At 40.4% G+C, this 20,409-nt stretch overlaps 1 protein-coding gene across 10 annotated transcripts in view; it reads right to left on the bottom strand.

The window, feature by feature from the left end:
- Positions 1–417: 417 nt before the first annotated feature.
- Positions 418–20,409, bottom strand: part of SP100 (SP100 nuclear antigen) — a 136,951-nt gene continuing 116,959 nt past the window's right edge. For all 10 annotated transcript variants that reach the window (XM_073020134.1, XM_038001405.2, XM_038001407.2 and 7 more), the window contains 5 exons: positions 6,618–6,733; positions 5,005–5,125; positions 4,629–4,700; positions 3,968–4,111; positions 418–3,161 (listed from right to left, as the gene is read on the bottom strand). In XM_073020134.1, the coding sequence (XP_072876235.1) occupies positions 3,051–3,161; positions 3,968–4,111; positions 4,629–4,700; positions 5,005–5,125; positions 6,618–6,733 (564 nt within the window). In that variant the 3' untranslated portion in view covers positions 418–3,050. The remainder of the gene's footprint in view (positions 3,162–3,967; positions 4,112–4,628; positions 4,701–5,004; positions 5,126–6,617; positions 6,734–20,409) is intronic.

Here is a 20,409-nt window from a genome sequence, read left to right as displayed (position 1 = left end):
AAAGATGAAAATGATGCTATCTAATATTCAGTATGGTAATCAGTGACAAAATTATACATAAATAACAGTAGCTTTCTGTAATAGGCAATAATCAGTAATAAAATTCAATGGGAAAAGATTACTTTCACAGTAACAACAAAAAGTATGAAACTGAATAATTGGGAAGATATAATATGATCCTTTATAGAAAGACTTTATGTTATCAATTATAAGTTTCATTCCAAATTATTCAATAAGAGAACTTGATAAGAAAAGTTCATTATTAAATTTTTTTTATTAATGATCCATTTATTTACAATTAAAAAAACTTTTAGGCTCAAGGATACATGTGAAGGTTTGTTATATAGGGAAACTCTTGTCAAAGGGGTTTGTTGTACGGGATTACTTCATCACCAATAGGTATTTTTTCCGCTCCTCTCCCTCTTCTCATCTTCCACCCTCAAGTAGACCCTAGTGTCTGTTGTTCCCTTCATTGCGTTCATGAGTTCTCATCATTTAGCTCCCGCTTATAAGTGAGAATACGTGGTATTTTATTTTCTGTTCCTGCATTAGTTTGCTAAGGAAAATAACTTCCAGCTCTATCCATGTTCCTGTGACATGATCTCATTCTTTCTTATGGCTGCATACTATTCCATGGTGTATACATACCATATTTTCTTTATCCAGTCTGATATTGATGGGCACTTAGGTTGATTCCATATCTTTGCTATTGTGAATAGTGCTGCAATGAACATTTACATGCATGTGTTTTTATGGTAGGGTGATTTATATTCCTTTGGGTATGTACCCAGTAATGGGATTGCTGGGTGGAATGGCAGTTCTGCTTTTAGTACTTTGAGGAATTGCCACACTGCTTTCCATAATGGTTGAACTAATTTACACTCCCACCAACAGTGTCTAAATGTTCCCTTTTCTCCACAACCTTACTAGCCGTTACTGACTTTTTAGCAAGAACCATTTTGACTGGTGTGAGATGGTGTCTCATTGTAGTTTTAATTTGCATTTCTCTAATGATCAGTGATATTGAGCTTTTAAAATATGCTTGTTGGCCGCATGTATGTCTTCTTTTGGAAAGTGTCTTTTCGTCTGGGCATGGTGGCTCATGCCTATTATCCCAGCACTTTGGGAGGCTGAGGCGGGTGGATCACCTCAGTTCAGGAGTTCGAGACCAGCCTGACCAATGTGGAGAAACCCCGTTTCTACTAAAATACAAAATTAATCGGGTTTGCATGCCTGTAATCCCAGCCACTCGGGAGGCTGAGGCAGGAGAATCGCTTGAACCTGGGAGGCAGAGGTTGTGGTGAGCCAAGATCATACCACTGCACTCTGGCCTGGGCAACAAGAGTGAAACTCCATCTTAAAAAAAAAGTGTCTTTTCATGTCCTTTGTCCATTTTTTAACGGGGTTGTTTCTTTTTCTCTTGTAAGTTTGTTTAAGTTCCCTATAGAAGCTGGATATTAGACCTTTGTCAGATGCATAGTTTACAAATATTTTCTCCCATTTTGTAGGTTGTCTGTTTACTCTGTTGATTGTTTCTTTTGCTGTGCAGAATCTCTTAAGTTTAATTAGATCTCATTTGTCAAATTTTGCTTTTGTTGCGGTTGCTTTTGTCTTTGTCATGAAATCTTTGCCTGTTCCTATGTCCAAGATGGTATTGCCTAGGTTGTCTTCCAGGGTTTTCATAGTTTTCGATTTTACATTTAAGTCTTTAATTGATCTTGAGTTGATTTTTGTATATGGCGTAAGGAAGGGGTCTAGCTTCAATCTTCTACATATGGTTAACCAGTTATCCCAGCACCATTTATAGAATAGGCAGTCTTTTTCCCATTGCTTGTTTTTGTCAACTTTGTCAAAGATCAGATGGTCATAGGCATGTGGTCTTATTCTGTGTTCTTCGTTCTGTTCCATTGGTCTATGTGCCTTTTTTCTTGGTACCAGTACCATGCTCTTTTGGTTACTGAAGCCCTGTACTATAGTTTGAAGTTGGGTAACGTGATGCCTTCAGCTTTGTTCTTTTTGCTTAGGATTGCCTTGGCTATTTGGGCTCTTTTTTCGTTCTGTATGAATTTTAAAATAGTTTTTTTCTAGTTCTGTGAAGAATGTCATTGGTGGTTTGATAGGAATAACACTGAACCTGTAAACTGCTTTGGGCAGTATGGTCATTTTAATGATATTGATTCTTTCTACCCATGAACGTGGGATGTTTTCCCATTTGTTTGTGTCGTCTCTGATTTCTTTGAGCAGTGTTTTGTAATTCTTATTGTAGAGATCTTTCACTTCCCTGGTTAGCTGTATTCCTAGGTATTTTATTCTTTTTGTGGCAATTGTGAATGGGATTGCCTTCCTGATTTGGCTCTTGGCTTGGCTATTGTTGGTGTATAGGAATGCTAGTAATTTTTGTATACTGATTTTGTATTCTGAAACTTCTCTGAAGTTGTTTATCAGTGGAAGAAGCTTTTGGGCTGAGACTACGGGGTTTTCTAGATATGGAATCAATGTTTTCTGCAAACAGGAATAGTTTGACTTCCTCTTTGCCTATTTAGATGCCCTTTACTTTCTTCTGCTTCTTGACTGCTCTGACTAGGACTTCCAATCCTTTGTTGAATAGGAGTGGTGAGAGAGGGAATCCTTGTCTTGTGCTTGTTTTCAAGGGGAATGCTTCTATCTTTTGCACATTTAGTATAACGTTGGCTGTGGATTTGTTGTAAATGGCTCTTATTATTTTGGGATATGTTCCTTCAATACCTAGCTTATTGAGAATTTTTAACATGAAGGAGTGTTGAATTTTATTGAAAGCTGATAAAGACAGTTTTAAAATGTTAATGAAAAATTTTGGAGAATTGTGATGTGGAGTTTCCACAGGAGCAGTCAGAGATTAGTGGGACCACGTGCACACTGTGTACCTAGCTGCCAGAGTTTTAAAATGTTAATGAAAATTTTTGGAGAATTGTGATGTGGAGTTTCCACAGGAGCAGTCAGAGATTAGTGGGACCATGTGCACACTGTGTACCTAGCTGCCAGAGGATCTGAAGGGAAGAAATAAGAATGGGCTAAATGAACATTATAATGTTCTTGCTTGTTTCCTGAATTGCAAAAATGTTTCTGAAATTCTTCTCAAAGTTGTCCTCTACTTGAATTCCCAGTGTAATGAATTTATCTTCCTGAAAAAGCAAAGAAAAAAACATTAATAGCAACAATTATTCATTGAGCCGAGACACCCAGTGTTGCAGATAATCCAGGGCCTTGTTTTAGGTTATCCCAAATGTTAAGTGAGAATTAATCTAGTTAAGAATTGCTTATGTTCCTTGACAATTTAATTATTTATCTTTATCTGGAAGGCAGAGAAGTCGAAATAGTACTACACTGAAATCTAATTCCTGATCAAAAGCTTATGGTTTAATTTAAGTTTTAAAAATTCTACTTGTGTGATTTTTATGCACAGCATTTTTTTAGCAACCTTATGATAGTACAGAAATGTTTAAGGCCATTTAATAATGTCTTCCTTTTCCCTTCACTCTCACCCCTTGACATAATCCTTGTTAATTTCTGAAATGGTGCCAGGAAATTCAGATGTAAAGAAATCCAATATTTTGACATTTGAGACCTTTGATTTGCTATATTCCTCTAGAGAAGAGAAATACTTTAAATGCCTTTAAAGTGCACTTCTATTTCTAGTAGAAACAAATGAGTCTGCAGCCTACTGTTCTCTATGGGTGAAAACAAACCATCTAGAAATGAGTCAACTCTGAGGTTATAGGACCATGTTTGCAATGGTACCTTCCAGTTCGTTGTTATTTTCCCCACATGCACCACAGGGTTTTTAGGATACTTCCACGATTTGTACTTGTATGGGCTTGTCATATGATAAGGGTGATTGTAACATTTACCTGATATGAAAAGATGAGAGGGAAAGTGACTTTAAAGTGATGTAACTGAAAAAGAAAAGGAAGCAGGGAGAGCCACTCACCCTGTAAAATTCCTTGTGGTTACGAAAGATGAGACGCATGTCCTGCACAAACCCTTCTACTCGGGAGTATGCCTGCTCATTCAGGTTTCTCTTGACTTTGTTTAACCACATGGGCTTCTGTGGGCCCTGAGACCCCTCTTTGTTCTGTTGAGAAAAAGACCAAAGTGAGGCTATCAGCCCGGTGCCATAGAGTCCCACTATTATGGAATAAAGGTTTGTGGGGTCCCCCAATCCATAGGTCAAAATCCTAACCCCCCTGTGAAGGTACTAGGAGGTGGGGCTTTTGGGAGGTCATGAGGTAAGAAGGGTGGAGCCCTCACAAATAGGATTAGGGATCTTATAAAAGAGACTCCGGAGAGTTCTCTCCTCTTTCTGCCACTTAAGAACACAGGGAGCAACCCTGTGTTGTCTCTGCAACCTAGAAGATAGCCCCTCTCCAGGACCTGACCCTGCTGACACCTTGATCTTGGACATGCAGCTTCCAGGACCGTGAGAAAAACATTTCTGCTGTTTAAGCCACCGAATCTATGATAAATTTTTATAGTAGCTTAAACTAAAAACTCATCAACAAGGCAAATAGAATGGCACCTTGTACCATGGGATTCAGATCACAGATTTGACAAATGCCAGTATAAGCATTTTTTTTTTGGCCATTACTTACATAATATGGTTCTGAGGCAAAAAAGGGGCTTTTTGGATCACAGTAGACCTTCAAGAGGAGGAATTCACATTTCTGCAAAAGACGGAGGACATTTCAAGTTAAATGCAGTTTAGAGAGAAAGAGCTCATATGCATGCCCAAAGAGAACACACAACTCCCAAACCTGTGGACTCTTTGAAGCAAACATGGCATGGGGAGTTTCTTTGGACCAGGAATTTTCTTTGGAATATGAATTGTAGTGTTAGGTCATGGAGAAAAGCACACCATGGGCCAGCAGTTTGCTTTTGGGCTCCATTCCTTGAGCTTTTTGTAAGACTGTGCTTCTCCTGCCCAGGTGAACCGAAAGGAGGAGGCTTCAGGTTCACATTTTTACTCACCAACTGCTCCTTGGGCAGCATCTGCCTCATCAGGACTTCAGATTCCTGATGCCATAGTTGACTTTCTGGGCATCTTTCCTGAATAGTCTTTATCCTGCAGAAGATGCAACTCCATGGGTTCCTGAGAGATGGGGCATAAAGTGAACAATGGCAGGTTCTGTGAATCAGCCACCATTCTTACAGTTGTTCAAGTCCTGTGCTCAAGAATGCCTGGTGGTTTCCACCTTGTATCTAACTTCTCTCTTGGAGGCCTCTGCACTAGAGCCCCATTAGGACTCAATAGCCAAAGGCATGCCCTTCTACCAATAGCAATAGCAGGGGTGATCATCTATTGGGTGAAGTGCCCTGTGAGTGACAGAGTCTCATTCACCTCAAAACTTAGGGTTCCCATCTGAGCCACTGGGAACTTGATAATGAGCACTGTTTGCCACGGTTTTTGGAAATGAGTACCTTAAGCACAAAGTGTTGGGCCTCTGTGAGTCAATCAGATCATAGAAAAATCAGAAAACAAACTCTTGTTTCTCAACTTTGCTGAGTAAGCACAGAACACAGGCTATAGGCATCCTCTCCCTCGGCCCTGCCATATCTTATACCTAGAATCTGTGCTGCAGAAACTTCTTGAAAAGGAAATCTCTGGACACGGTGTCAGACATCTTCCATTTGCTCCTACATTCATTCTCCAACCTTCTCTACTAGGCCGTCTGTGCTAGGAGGCTGTTGATAATCAGGCAAGCACAATGAACCATCCTAGTGATGCCAGCATCTCCTTGGCCATGTAGTGCTTGCTCAAGGAGCCTGTTACAAAGTGCTCCTCTGAGAGCACTTTGCAACTCTGGTGCAGGGATGGGGGCTATACATGGGCTCAACCGAAAAGCTGATTCTTCTTCTGCCTCTGCAGATTGCCCAACTGGTCAAAAGCAGAGGTTTATGCTGATCCCCTGAGATGACACTCTGGGAGCAGGTGGGTCACATTAGCTTTCTCCATTATGGAAGGGCAATGCTGTGCCCTCATAGAGTCAGACACATTCCTGGTAGAGATCATCCTCTTAGCCTTAACAATTCTGTCCACACACCACTCACAGAGCACCTTATCAGTCTCCATGGTATCCTGCATACCATCGCCTCTGTCCAAAGGCACATGTTTTAGCAAAGGAAGTGAGCCAGGGACTCACACTTGCAGAATTCACAGGTCTCGACATGTGACCTGTGACCCAGAGTCAGTTGGCTTGATAGACGGTTGCAGCACTGGCTTTACCAGCTGTGTGGTGGTCCCACAGCAGGTGGCATATGCTTTAAACCAGCAGGCAGTGTATGATGGCATCACCCCATCAGAGAGCATGGGTCTCGGAGCCAAGTAGGGGAGACAGAGGTTGACACCTCTTTCTATTGCACTCAATAACCACTTGAAGAGTTTTTGCTTCCCATTAATCTGCTGCTGCCAGCACTGTTCAACAGCTCTGGATAATACTTGTGGATCCTGATACTGAGGAGCCTGCCCCTTATGCATCAAGAAACACATAACCAGGTACAGAAACTGCAGAGTACTTACGAGTGGCAGGAGGAGCTGTACCACAAGAAGGAAGGGTTCAGGGAAGGGGACACATCTTACTCACTTGTTAACTTCCACGGGCGGGATGTGGCAGTGTTCATGAAAGGATCTTGGACAAGTGTCGCAGCAGAACAGCTGTCCCCATTTGTTGCACACTCCACATATGTTTGAGTTTTCCGGCTAGAAGGGGAGATGAGGTAGACATCACTGGGATCAGTGGGACCCTAGAATTTGTGACCTTTTTATGTATCAAGGGCATACTTGTAAATTTCTCTCAACAAAATATTAAGGATCGCTGAGTGGAGATCTCAGAAGACATTTTGGCCTGCAGCAAAGTTCAGTAGATAGTGGCTATGTGTCAGGCCAGAAAAGTTTTCTTTATGAAAGCAGAGATTCTGACATGATGACTAGTGACAAACATAGGATGCATTAGAGATGATTTGAGCAATTTATTAAACAGCTGGCAAAACCTGGCCCAGAAATAGAGTCTTTTCTAGCTTGTCTACATTGTATCCTTTAAACTGACTTGTCAAAGGGTGATTTACTGAGAATTTAATACAATGGAATAAACTTCCGAGATATCACTTCAACCCACACTCTTGCCATAGCAAGAATGAGTTGAAGAAAGGGCTTGGGGAGGAGTTCCTGGATGTCAGTTCTCTGCCTGGAGGGCTCTGGGCCTGCAGCAGTACCTCTGGGATGGAAAAACCATGGGCAAGATGATCAGGTGGGCACCAGGGAGTACAGGGCTTTTTGCTTTTTGCTCTGGGAACCTGGAGGAAGAGCCCCCATGACTTAGTCAACTTCACATGTAAGGTGTTGTAATTTCTCTTCATCTACAAAGTCACTATACAAAGAAGAGACTAAAGTCACATATATGAAAAAAAATTCTAGGCTGCAAGATGTATCTTGCCCACGTATTCTCCTTCAATGGCAGAACTGGAGTGGCCTATTAGGAGCCACTTCTTGGGCACATCTCCACGCGGGGGCGGGGGGGTACCTGAGCTTCTCCTGGAGTGGGGCCTTGTAACTGTTTTTCCTTTTTGTTGTAATAGATGAGAGTTATCGATGCTGACCACTATTTTTAGGCTGCTGGGTCAAGGTTTCTGATCCATCATCCTATCAAGTACACTGCAAGTGCGCCCCAAGAAAGAATAAATACCACAGGCAAATCCTATGTTTGAAGTTCCGTTGTCTAGGAAGCCTGCAAACTTGGTGTATGTCTCTTTAATCTTTTTAGTAAGAATTTTTTTCTTTTGTTTAGAAGTGGTTCTTAACTTGCTCTACAGTAGAATCCCCTGGGAGGATTAAAAAACATCTCTGGAGCCCCATTGCCAGAGATTTTGATTCAGTTAGTCTGGGTTGGGGTATAAGCATCAGTACGTCTTAAATGTTGTCCAGATGGTTCTAATGTGCAGTCAATAGTTGAGAACTCTGGCCTCTAATGCAGTGGTCTCTGGACCAGCAGCAGCAGTGCCTGGAACTTGTTAGAAATGTACAACCTGGGGCGCTGCCTCTCACTCACTGAATCAGAAGCCTGGGGGTAGGTCCCAGCCAGCTGTGGTCTACCAAGTCCTTCAGGTGGTTCTGATGGAGCCTACGCAATTGTGGCAATTGTGACTGAACTGCATTGCACTACAGTGACTCACAACTTTGCTTGTGCTAGAAAAACACAAAACACTAGGGGAGCTTTGGAAACACCAATTCTCAGGCAGCATCTCAGACCAATAAGATCGGAATCTTTGTAGGTGGTGGGGGCGGGATCCCCAGGTGATTGCAATGTGCAGCCAAGGTTGAATACCCACATTACAAAGTGGTTTCTCCTCAGTAAGGGCTGGGAGGTCATAACTAGAGTCATTAATAGCCTACAAGCTTGCCTAGGAAAGTTTTTGAAAAGGGATGAGGACTTCCTTGCTGGAAGAGTTGCCTTTTCCTTTTCACAGAGGGCTTGGTTGTGGGCTGTAAGAAATGGCCTTATGGGTCTCCCTTAGTCATCAAACAAGTTATGCAGACCCCAGAGATGAGAGCTGTTTGACTACTGAAGGTTCTCATCCCCAGCAGAGAAGTGGAAACAGTGTGGATCGATCTAGATCTTGCTAGGGAAGTGCACTGGCTAAGAAAACAGAGGGCATGGCAACCTCTTTTCTATCCCCTCTCAATTAGCGTCTTGTACCAGTCTAGCTGCATGGCATTTTTGTTTTGAGACAGGGTCTCACTCTGTCACCTAGGTTGGAGTGCAGTGGTGCGATCACAGCTCACAGCAGCCTCAACCTCCTGGACTCAAGTGATCCTCCCACCTCAGCCCCTGGAGTAGCGGGGACTACAGGTGTGTGCCACCATGCCTGGCTAATTTTTGGTATTTTTTTGTGGAGGTGGGGTTTTGCCATGTTGCCCAGGCTGGTCTCAAACTCCTGGGTTCAAGTGATCCTTTTGCCTCAGCCTCCCAAAGTGCTAGGATTACAGGCATGAGTCACTGTGCCCAGCTTACATGGCATTCTTATAGTGAAACGTGCTCCTTGCAGTTTTGCAGAAGGCTGACCCTGCCTAAAATGCTCATCTCATTGCAATGAAAGGAATCAAAATGTGACTTTGTTTAGACAGGGAAGTCACCCATGATTTTGTTACTGAAATACCAGGGGTTCAGTCTAGGTCCTGCTGCTTGCCACACAGAAAGCCAATCACTGAGACAATGAGTATTGCCAAGGAAGGCTTTAATTGGGTACTGCAGCCAAGGAGATAAGAGATCAGTCTGATATCTGTCTCCCTGACTCACTAAAGTTAGGGGTTTATATAGCAGAAATGTATCTACATGCAGGGAAGCAGGAATTAGGGAGTGGTAAGGAGGAGGAGTCGGTTAACAGGAAGCAGATGGTTAGGCAGTCATAAGGGGTGAGGAGTCTGGCATCTCATTGTCCAAATACAGTGATCTGGTGAGTTTCAGTCCCTTGATATTACGTGGGAGGTCTGATGGTTGGTTTCCTGAGAAAGAACTCAGAGAAGACAAATGCAACTCTCTCAAGTTTCAAGACTGAGAGGGTCAATTTCTATGTTTATTCAAAATAAACTGTAAACATCAGATTTACAGGACAATTGGGTTCGTTTCAGTGCCCCTTTTCTGTTTATCAATTCCTCAATCATGGGGAACCTGGTCGTCAATCTTTCTGGTTGTTTTATGCTAATGAGGAGTGTTGTGGGTAGCTCCATACCATGGGTGACCCACATAGCCACCCGAAAATCAAAAGTTCACTGAATACTATAGGTTTCTTCTGAAATATACTCTTTTTCTTTCCAGTCTCCCGCTTTCACTAAAGACAAATCACAGCAGGACCAACCTACCTGCCAAATAAGCTTCAGTCCCACATACTTGGCTTATTTACCCACACAAAGTGCAGCAAGAACCATTGTCCATATAGGCTATCTTAAACTGGCTTTGCTGGAACCTCTCACAAGGCCATTTCAGTCAAAGCCCTGGGAAAATGACCAGTTCTTCCAACTGTGTTTTATTATAAAAGAAAACATATTCTTTTTTTTTTTTTTTTTTTTTTTTGAGATAGAGTCTTGCTCTGTCACCCAGGCTGGAGTGCAGTGGCGTAATCTCGGCTCACTGCAAACTCTACCTCCCAGGTTCAAGTGATCCTCCTGCCTCAGCCTCCCGAGTAGATGGGACTACAGGCATGCACCACCATTCCTGGCTAATTTTTGTATTTTTAGTAGAGACGGGGTTTCACCATGTTGGCAGGCTGGTCTCAAACCCCTGACCTCAAGTGATCTACCTGCCTTGGCCTCCCAAAGTGCTAGGATTACAAGCGTGAGCCAATGCGCCCAGCAGAAAACAGATTCTTATTAAACATATGCAAACACATTGCCATGAATTAATAATATTCACAATTAGCTTATGAATTCTGGAGAAATTAGGCACGGAGAGAAATATGCCTCAAATTTAGTTTTCAAGAGTAATGCTCTTCTCAATTGTTAAAGGCAGCAATGTTTCAAACAAAAAAAATCCATAAGAAATTATTTCTGGCCTCCATTTGTTCAGTGTATGCAACTAACTCCTGCTCTGCTTCATATTAGGTTAGTAAACTTTATGAACATATCAGGTTTTCAATTAGTTTCTTGGACATTTTCTCTCTCTAATCTAATAGAACAACCTCCAAAGTCATCAGAAACCTTCATTAAAGAGTCCTTTTCATGAACTTCCCCAAAGAAGCAAACCATGGACTGTAGCTGATTATAAGTTACTTTTTGAGAAGAATCAGTGTAAAATAATAATTGTAGATGTCAAAAGTCTTAAGCAAGCCATAGTTAAAGACACAGTTGACGAGGAAATTCGATTATTTCTGTGACATATAACAATTCAACATAATAAGCATAATTATTACTGATGACATATATTAAAACATGAAAGAATTTTAGGAATCTCATACCATCCTGGAACATATATTAGCAACACATCTATATAAACATAACCCCAAAGAAGTTAAACACCACCTCAGATGTGACAATGCTTTCTGCATAATCCTAACGTAACAAATAAGCCAATAAGCCTAATATATCTCTCTTGAACTTCAGGGAAACTAAGATGCAAAAAAGTTAGTTTGAGGTCAAAAAGACTGAATTTAGAACTTGAAATTTTTACTCTTGGAAAGTCTGTCAAATATCGAAGTTTTAAGACATTTGATACTACAAAATAGGATCCACAGGTCACTGTAAAGTAGTCATTGATTTAGCCAAGAAGATGAAACAAAACCTTTACCCTTTTATAGAGTAGACTCAGTTTCCCAAACGATGAAACCTAATAAAGACAGCATGAGGCCAACTAAATGTCTCTCTTTCCTCCTGTTTTCACCCTTTAGTTATTCAAAAGGTAAATAAAAATCTTTCATTATCTCTCACATGAAAATGTTGTTCAAAAGAGAAAACCAAATTTCACCTTTGCATGGTGTATTATTAATATTAAAAGTCATTTTTAAAACCTTATAAACAATTTTAATTTTAATCAGTTTGATCCTAACATAAGATCTCCAGAAACATTTTACAATTTTCTATTAAAGATCAGATTAATGCTCCAAGAAAATGCTATTATTCAGACACATGGTCCTAGACATTGGCCTCGTATCAGTGTGCTTTTGATATTAGCATTTAATTTATAGAAAAACCCCGAATCTCACATGTCCACGTCTTCCATGACAGTCCCTTGGCCTAGACGGACTGCATAGTTTTAATTTCTGGCCCAGTGTCTCATGAAAGCAGTTCATTTTGACTGTCATTTTCTCCTAGGTCTGAAGATGAGGCTTTAACTAGGGTAATGTTTAAGATACAGCAGAAGTAGGTGCCTGTTTTAGACCCAGAAGTCAAAGCGCTGTAACTTAACAGCACGAGGATTAGTTAAGAGGACATTTATGCTGCAGAAAGTCCTATCGTTCTCTGTGACATGTCACAAACACTGTGATTTAGTGTCCAGTAGTTATTACTGCCTATAGCACTTGAAACCATTGTATTAAATTATTTAGGTTACTCCTTGCATGTATCTAATTGCTAGCATTCTGGTGACAGAACTGTGACTAAAAGCATAAAAAATGGGATAGGTCCTATTTTAAACTTATCAAAATAAGGCAATTAACTTTTCTCTCCATCATTAAGAAATGGTAAATGTAAATATCAGTTTTGGAAATTTAGCATGAGGATAGATAATATCCTTTTATTTAGATACGATGCAACAAAACAGGGACAAAGTGAGATTAAGCACATACACAGTAATTTCTTTTCAGCTATTTTAAAAGAGCTTCAGGGCTGGACACAGTGGCTCACACCTGTAATCCCAGCACTTTGGGAGGCCGAGGCAGGTGGATCACATGAGGTTAGTTGTTTGGTATCCGCCTAGCCAACATGATGAAACCTCGTCTCTACTAAAAATACAAAAATTAGCTGGGTGTGGTGGTGGGTGCCTATAATTCCAGCTACTCGGGTGGGTGAGGCAGGAGAATTGCTTGAACCCAGGAGGCAGAGGTTGCAGTAAGCCAAGATCGCACCACTGCACTCCAGCCTGAGTGAAAGAGTGAGACTCCATCTCAAAAAAAAAAAAAAAAAAAAAAAAAAAAAGTAAAAGTAAAAATAAAAGAGCACTAGCATACATTTCCATGACTGGTAATATAGTACTGACAACTAATTAGGTAACTTTCTTATCAGTTACGGTACTGACAACTGATTAGGTAACATTCACCACTACACTCTTCAAACCAGTCAAACACTGTGGATATTTTGTTTTCAAGTACACACATGAAAGACTCAACAGTGATAGAAGGCTTGGGATCAAAACTCACTAGTCTCACATCTTTTTTTTTTGTTACTACTTAATCCAAGTGAATGTCACTTAATTTTAATAATGGTAAAGATAACTAAAGTATTTTGAGAGAAATCCCGATTAGTATAATTTCCTTAAGGATAGGCCAATATTTTGTGAACATTAACACTTTGTATCTGTATCACAGTTTTTCCTCATTAAAGGAAAAGATCTGAAACCAACTCAAATTATTGATTGAATTAAATTACCTTGGAAATAAACACCATTTAAACATTTCTGTTCTCACCTACTTTTCAAATAACAAAATAAAAAATGTGCTATTACTTTTCAGAACTTATATGTCTTTTATTTATTTATTTATTTTTGCTAGGAACCTTAAAGCTCTTACAGCCCTCTAGATCATTAGAAGTAAGCAAAACCATCAAATTTTAAATGGTTGGTGTCCTCTATTAATTTTTGGAGGCTTGACAAAGGTAGATTGGGAAGTTTGGATAAATAGAGAAAATAATGAATTGTTGGAAATGCATAGGAAACAAAATGACTATTCATAGAACCAAATAAAAGCCTTCCATTAGAAACTAAAAAACATAAATTTATATATGTATATATAAGTAAAATCCAAAGGAGAACAAACAGAAAATACATGAAAATTAGGAGCAAAAACAAATAAATAGGAAATCAACCTCCAATTTTTCTTCTACTCAGTTTACCTTGGAGGCTATAGTATTACTCAGAGCCTAAAAACATATGATGAATATTTTGTTCCTGATACACAATTAAATGTCCTTAGGTCTACCACATGTACTATATGTTTTGTACAATTGAGAAACTCATTTTAGGTATGTAACTAGCAAGTACTTTAGTGCTAGTACCATCTATGCAGAATAGCCGATAGAATGTGAAGCAATGCAAGCATGTATGTGATATTTGGCTCCACACTACATCTGGCTTCATGCTTAATTATATTGAAAAAAGAACTGCCAAACTGCGAATGTATTTCTTTTTTAAAAAATTTATTTATTTTTCTTTTTTCTTTTTTTAATATACTTTAAGTTCTAGGGTACATGTGCACAACGTGCATGTTTGTTACATAGGTATACATGTGCCATGTTGGTTTGCTGCACTCATCAACTCGTCATTTATGTTAGGTATTTCTCCTAATGCTATCCCTTCCCCAGTCTCCCATCCCCCTACAGCCCCTGGTGTGTGATGTTCCCTGCCCTGTGTCCATGTGTTCTCACAGTCCATGTGTTCAACTCCCACCTATGAGTGAGAAGATGTGGTGTTTGGTTTTCTGTCCTTGTGATAGTTTGTTTAGAATGATGGTTTTCAGCTTCATCTGTGTCCTTGCAAAGGATATGAACTCATCCTTTTTTATGGCTGCATAGTATTCCATGGTGCATATGTGCCACATTTTCTTAATCCAGTCTATCACTGATGGACATTTGGGTTGGTTCCAAGTCTTTGCTATTGTGAATAGTGCCACAATAAACATATGTGTGCATGTGTCTTTATAGTAGCATGATTTATAATCTGTTGGGTATATACCCAGTAATGGTATCACTGGGTCAAATGGTATTTCTAGTTCTAGATCCTTGAGGAATTGCCACACTGTCTTCCACAATGGTTGAACTAATTTACACTCCTGCCAACAGTGTAAAAGGGTTCCTATTTCTCCCCATCCTCTCCAACATCTGTTGTTTCCTGACTTTTTAATGATTGCCATTCTAACTGGTGTGAGATGGTATCTCATTGTGGTTTTCATTTGCATTTTTCTGATGACCAGTGGTGATGAACATTTTTTCATGTTTGTTGCCTGCATAAATGTCTTCTTTTGAGAAGTGTCTGTTCATATCCTTTGCCCACTTTTTGATGGGGTTGTTTTTTTCTTGTAAATTTGCTTAAGTTCTTTGTGGATTCTTGATATTAACCCTTTGTCAGATGGGTAGATTGCAAAGATTTTCTTCATTATGTAGGTTGCGTGTTCACTCTGATGATAGTTTCTTTTACTCTGCAGAAGCTCTTTAGTTTAATTAGATCCCATTTGTCTATTTCGGCTTTTGTTGCAATTGCTTTTGGTGTTTTAGTTATGAAGTCTTTGCCCACGTCTATGTACTGAATGATATTCTAGGGTTTTTATGGTGTTAGGTCTAATATTTAAGTCTCTAATCCATCTTGAATTAATTTTTATATAAGGAGTAAGGAAGGGATCCAGTTTCAGCTTTCTACATATGGTTAGCCAGTTTTCCCAGCAACATTTATTAAATAGGGAATCCTTTCCCCCATTTCTTGTTTTTGTCAGGTTTGTCAAAGATCAGATGGTTGTAGATGTGTGATGTTATTTCTGAGGCCTCTGTTCTGTTCCATTGGTCTAGATGTCTGTTTTGGTACCAGTACCATGCTGTTTTGGTTACTATAGTCTTGTAGTATAGTTTGAAGTCAAGTAGCATGATGCCTCTAGCTTTGTTCTTTTTGCTTAGGATTGTCATGGCTATGTGGGCTCTTTTCTGGTTCCATATGAACTTTAAAGTAGTTTTTTCCAATTCTGTGAAGAAAGTCATTGGTAGCTTAATGGGGATAGCATTGAATCTCTAAATTAGCTTGGACAGTATGGGCATTTTTGCGATACTGATTCTTCCTATCCATGAGCATGGAATGTTCTTCCTTTTGTTTGTGTCCTCTTTTATTTTGTTGAGCAGTGGTTTGTAGTTCTCCTTGAAGAGGTCCTTCACATCCCTTGCAAGTTGGATTCCTAGGTATTTTATTCTTTTTGTAGTAATTGCGAATGGGAGTTCACTCATGATTTGTCTCTCTGTTTGTCTGTTATTGGTGTATAGGAATGCTTGTGATTTTTGCACATTGATTTTATATCCTGAGACTTTGCTGAATTTGCTCATCAACTTAAGGAGATTTTGGGCTGAGACAATGGGATTTTCTAAATATACAATCATGTCATCTCCAAACAGAGACAATTTGACTTCCTCTTTTCCTAAATGAATGCCTTTTATTCCTTTCCCTTGCGTGATTACCCTGGCCAGAACTTACAACACTATGTTGAAGAGGAGTGGTGACAGAGGGCATCCTTGTCTTGTGCCAGTTTTCAAAGGGAATGCTTCCGGTTTTTGACCATTCAGCATGATATTGGCTGTGGGTTTTTCATAAACAGCTCTTATTATTTTTGAGATATGTTCCATCAATACCTAGTTTATTGAGAGTTTTTGGCATGAAAGGCTGTTGAATATTGTCAAAGGCCTTTTCTGCATCTATTGAGATAATCATGTGGTTTTTGCCTTTGGTTCTGTTTATGTGATGGATTACGTTTATTGATTTGTGTATGTTGAACCAGCCTTGAATCCCAGGGATGAAGCTGACTTGATCTTGGTGGATGAGCTTTTTGATGTGTTGCTGGATTCGTTTTGCCAGTATTTTACTGAAGATTTTGCATCGATGTTCATCAGGGATATTGGCCTAAAATTCTCTTTTTTTTGCTTGTGTCTCTACCAGGCTTTGTTATAAGAATGATGGTAGCCTCATAAAATGAGTTAGGGAGGATTCCCTCTTTTTCTATTGATTGAAATAGTTTCAGAAAGAATGGTACCAGGTCGTCTTTGTACTTCTGGTAGAATTCAGCTGTGAATCCATCTGGTTCTGGATCTTTTTGATTGGCAGGCTATTAATTATTGCCTCAATTTCAGAACCTGTTATTGGTTTATTCAGAGATTCAACTTTTTCCTGGTTTGGTCTTGGGAGGGTGTATGTGTACAGGAATGTATCCATTTCTTCTAGATTTTCTAGTTTATTTGCATAGAGGCATTTATAGTATTCTCTGATGGTAGTTTGTATTTCTGTGGGGTTGGTGGTGATATCCCCGTTATCATTTTTTATTGCATCTGTTTGATTCTTCTTTCTTTTCTTCTTTACTAGTCTTGCTAGTGGTCTATCTAATTTGTTGATCTTTTCAAAAAACAAGCTCCAGGATTCATTGCTTTTTTGATTTTTTTTTTTTTGTGTGTGTCTCTATCTCCTTCAGTTCTGCTCTGATTTTAGTTATTTCTTGCTTTCTGCTAGCTTTTGAATTTCTTTGCTCATGCTTCTCTAGTTCTTTTAATTGTGATGTTAGGGTGTTGATTTTAGATCTTTCCTCCTTTCTCTTGTGGGCATTTAGGTCTACAAATTTCCCTCTACACACTGCTTTAAATGTGTCCCAGGCCGGGCGCGGTGGCTCACGCCTGTGATCCCAGCACTTTAGGAGGCCGAGGCGGGTGGATCACGAGGTCAGGAGATCGAGACCATCCTGACTAACACAGTGAAACCCCGTCTCTACCAAAAATACAAAAAATTAGCTGGGCGTGGTGGCGGCGCCTGTAGTCCCAGCTACCTGGGAGGCTGAGGCAGGAGAATGGCGTGAACCCAGGAGGTGGAGCTTGCAGTGAGCCGAGATCGTGCCACTGCACTCCAGCCTGGGCGACAGAGCAACACTCTGTCTCAAAAAAAAAAAAAAAAAAAAAAAAAATGTGTCCCAGAGATTCTGGTATGTTGTATCTTTGTTCTCATTAGTTTCAAAGAATATCTTTATTTCTGCCTCCATTTCATTATTTACCCAGTAGTCATTCAAGAGCAGGTGGTTCAGTTTCCATGTAGTTGTGCAGTTTTGAGTAGTTTATTAATACTGAGTTCTAATTTAATTGCACTGTGGTCTGAGAGACAGTTTGTTGCGATTTCTGTTCTTTTACATTTGCTGAGGAGCGTTTTACTACAAATTATGTGGTCATTTTTAGAATAAGTGCGATGTGGTGCTGAGAAGAATGCATATTCTGTTGATTAGGGGTGTAGAGTTCTGTAGATGTCTATTAGGTTCACTTGGTGCAGAGCTGAGTTCAATTCCTGGATATCCTTGTTAACCTTCTGTCTTGTTGATTTGTCTAATATTGACAGTGCGGTATTAAAGTCTCCCATTATTATTGTGTGGGAGTCTCAGTCTCTTTGTATGTCTCTAAGGACTTGCTTTACGAATCTGGGTGCTCCTGTATTGTGTGCATATATTTAGGATAGCTAGCTCTTCTTGTTGCATTGATCGATTTACCATTATGTAGTGGCCTTCTTTGTCTCTTTTGGTCTTTGTTGGTTTAAAGCCTGTTTTATCAGAGACTAAGATTGCAACCCCTGCCGTTTTTTTTTTGCTTTTTTTTTTTTTTTGCTTTCCACTTGCTTGGTAGATCTTCCTCCATCCCTTTATTTTGAGCCTATGTATGACTTTGCATGTGAGATGGGTCTCCTGAATACAGCACACTGATAGGTCTTGACTCTTTATCCAATTTGCCAGTCTGTGTCTTTTAATTGGGACATTTAGCCCATTCACATTTAAGGTTAATATTGTTATGTTTGAATTTGATGCTGTCATTATGATGTTAGCTGGTTATTTTGCCTGTTAATTGATGCAGTTTCTTTTTTTTTTTTTTTTTTTTGAGACAGAATCTCACTCTGTCGCCCAGGCTGGAGTGCAGTGGCCAGATCTCAGCTCACTGCAAGCTCTGCCTCCTGGGTTTATGCCATTCTCCTGCCTCAGCCTCCCGAGTAGCTGGGACTACAGGCACCCACCACCTCGCTCAGCTAGTTTTTCGTATTTTTTAAGTAGAGACGGGGTTTAACCATATTAGCCAGGATGGTCTCGATCTCCTGACCTCGTGATCTGCCCGTCTCGGCCTCCCAAAGTGCTGGGATTACAGGCTTGAGCCACCGTGCCCAGCCTGATGCAGTTTCTTCATAGCGTTGATGGACTTTACCATTGGCATGTTTTTGCAGTAGCTGGTACCAGTTGTTCCTTTCCATGTTTAGTGCTTCCTTCAGGAGCTCCTGTAAGGCAGGCCTGGTGGTGACAAAATCTCTCATCGTTTGCTTGTCTGTAAAGGATTTTATTTCTCCTTTCCTTTGAAGCTTAGTTTGGCTGGATATGAGATTCTGGGTTGAAAACTATTTTCTTTAAGAATGTTGAATATTGGCCCCCACTGTCTTCTGGCTTGTAGAGTTTCTGCTGCGAGATCTGCTGTTTGTCTCATGGGTTGCCCTTTGTGGGTAACCCGACCTTTCTCTCTGGCTGCCCTTAACACTTTTTCCTTCATTTGAACCTTGGTCAATCTGACAATTGTGTGTCTTGTGGTTGCTCTTCTCGATGAGTATTTTTGTGGTGTTCTCCGTATTTCCTGACTTTGAATGTTGGCCTTTCTTGCTAGGTTAGGGAAGTTCTCCTAGATAATGTCCCGAAGAGTGTTTTCTAACTTGATTCCATTCTCCCCATCACTTTCAGGTACACTAATCAAATGTAGGTTTGGTCTTTTCACATGGTCCCATATTTCTTGGAGGGTTTGTTCGTTTCTTTTCATTATTTTTTCTTTAATCTTGTCTTCTTGCTTTATTTCATTAATTTAATCTTCAATCACTGATATCCTTTCTTCTACTTGATTGAATCAGCTATTGAAGGTTGTACATGTGTCACGAAGTTCTCATGCCATGGTTTACAGCTCCATCAGGTCATTTAATGTCTTCTCTACACTGTTTATTCAATTTATTCTAGTTAGCCATTCATCTAACCTTTTTTCAAAGTTTTTAGCTTCCTGGCATTGGGTTAGAACATGCTCCTTTAGCTTGGAGAAGTTTGTTATTACTGACCTTCTGAAGCCTACTTCTGTCAACTCATCAAACTCATTCTCCTTCCAGTTTTGTTTGCTTGCTGGCAAGGAGCTGCAATCCTTTGGAGGAGAAGAGGCACTCTATTTTTTGGATTTTTCAGCTTTTCTGCTCTGGTTTCTCCCCATCTTTGTGGTTTTATCTACCTTTGGTCTTTGATGTTGGTGACCTACAGATGGGGTTTTGGTGTGGATGCCCTTTTTGTTGTTGGTGCTTTTTTTTTTTTCTGTTTGTTAGTTTTCCTTCTAACAATCAGACCTCTTGGCTGCAGGTCTGTTGGAGTTTGCTGGAGGTCCACTGCAGACGCTGTTTGCCTGGGTATCACCAGCAGGGCTGCAGAACAGCAAATATTTGTGCCTGATCCTTCCTCTGGAAGATTCATCCCAGAAGGGCACCCACCTGTTTGAGGTGTCTGTGAGCCCCTACTGGGAGGTATTTCCCAGTCAGGCTACACAGGGGTCAGGGACCCGCTTGAGGATGCTCCATTCTCAGAGCTTGAATGTCTTGCTGAGGGAACCACTGCTCTCTTCAGGGTTGTCAGACAGGGATGTTTAAGTCTGCAGAAGCTGTCTGCTGCCTTTTGTTCTACTATGCCCTGCCCCCAGAGGTGGAATCTATAGAGGCAATAGGCCTTGCTGAGCTGCGGTGGGCTCCACCCAGTCCATGCTTCCATGCCTTTGTTTACATTGTGAGCTGCTCAAGCCTCAGCAATGGTGGACGCCGCCCCCTCCCCCCCCACAATCTGCAGCATCGCAGGTTGATCTCAGACTGCTGCGCAAGCACTGAACAAGGCTCTGTGGGCATGGGTCCTGCCAAGTCAGGCACGGGAGTGTATCTCCTGGTCTGCCAGTTGCTAAGACTTTGGGAA

Source organism: Chlorocebus sabaeus, chromosome 10 (assembly GCF_047675955.1).
Source record: "Chlorocebus sabaeus isolate Y175 chromosome 10, mChlSab1.0.hap1, whole genome shotgun sequence".
Lineage (NCBI taxonomy): Eukaryota > Metazoa > Chordata > Mammalia > Primates > Cercopithecidae > Chlorocebus > Chlorocebus sabaeus.
The sequence above is the reverse complement of the archived record's forward strand: the minus strand, read 5'-3'. Positions and strand labels throughout refer to the sequence as shown.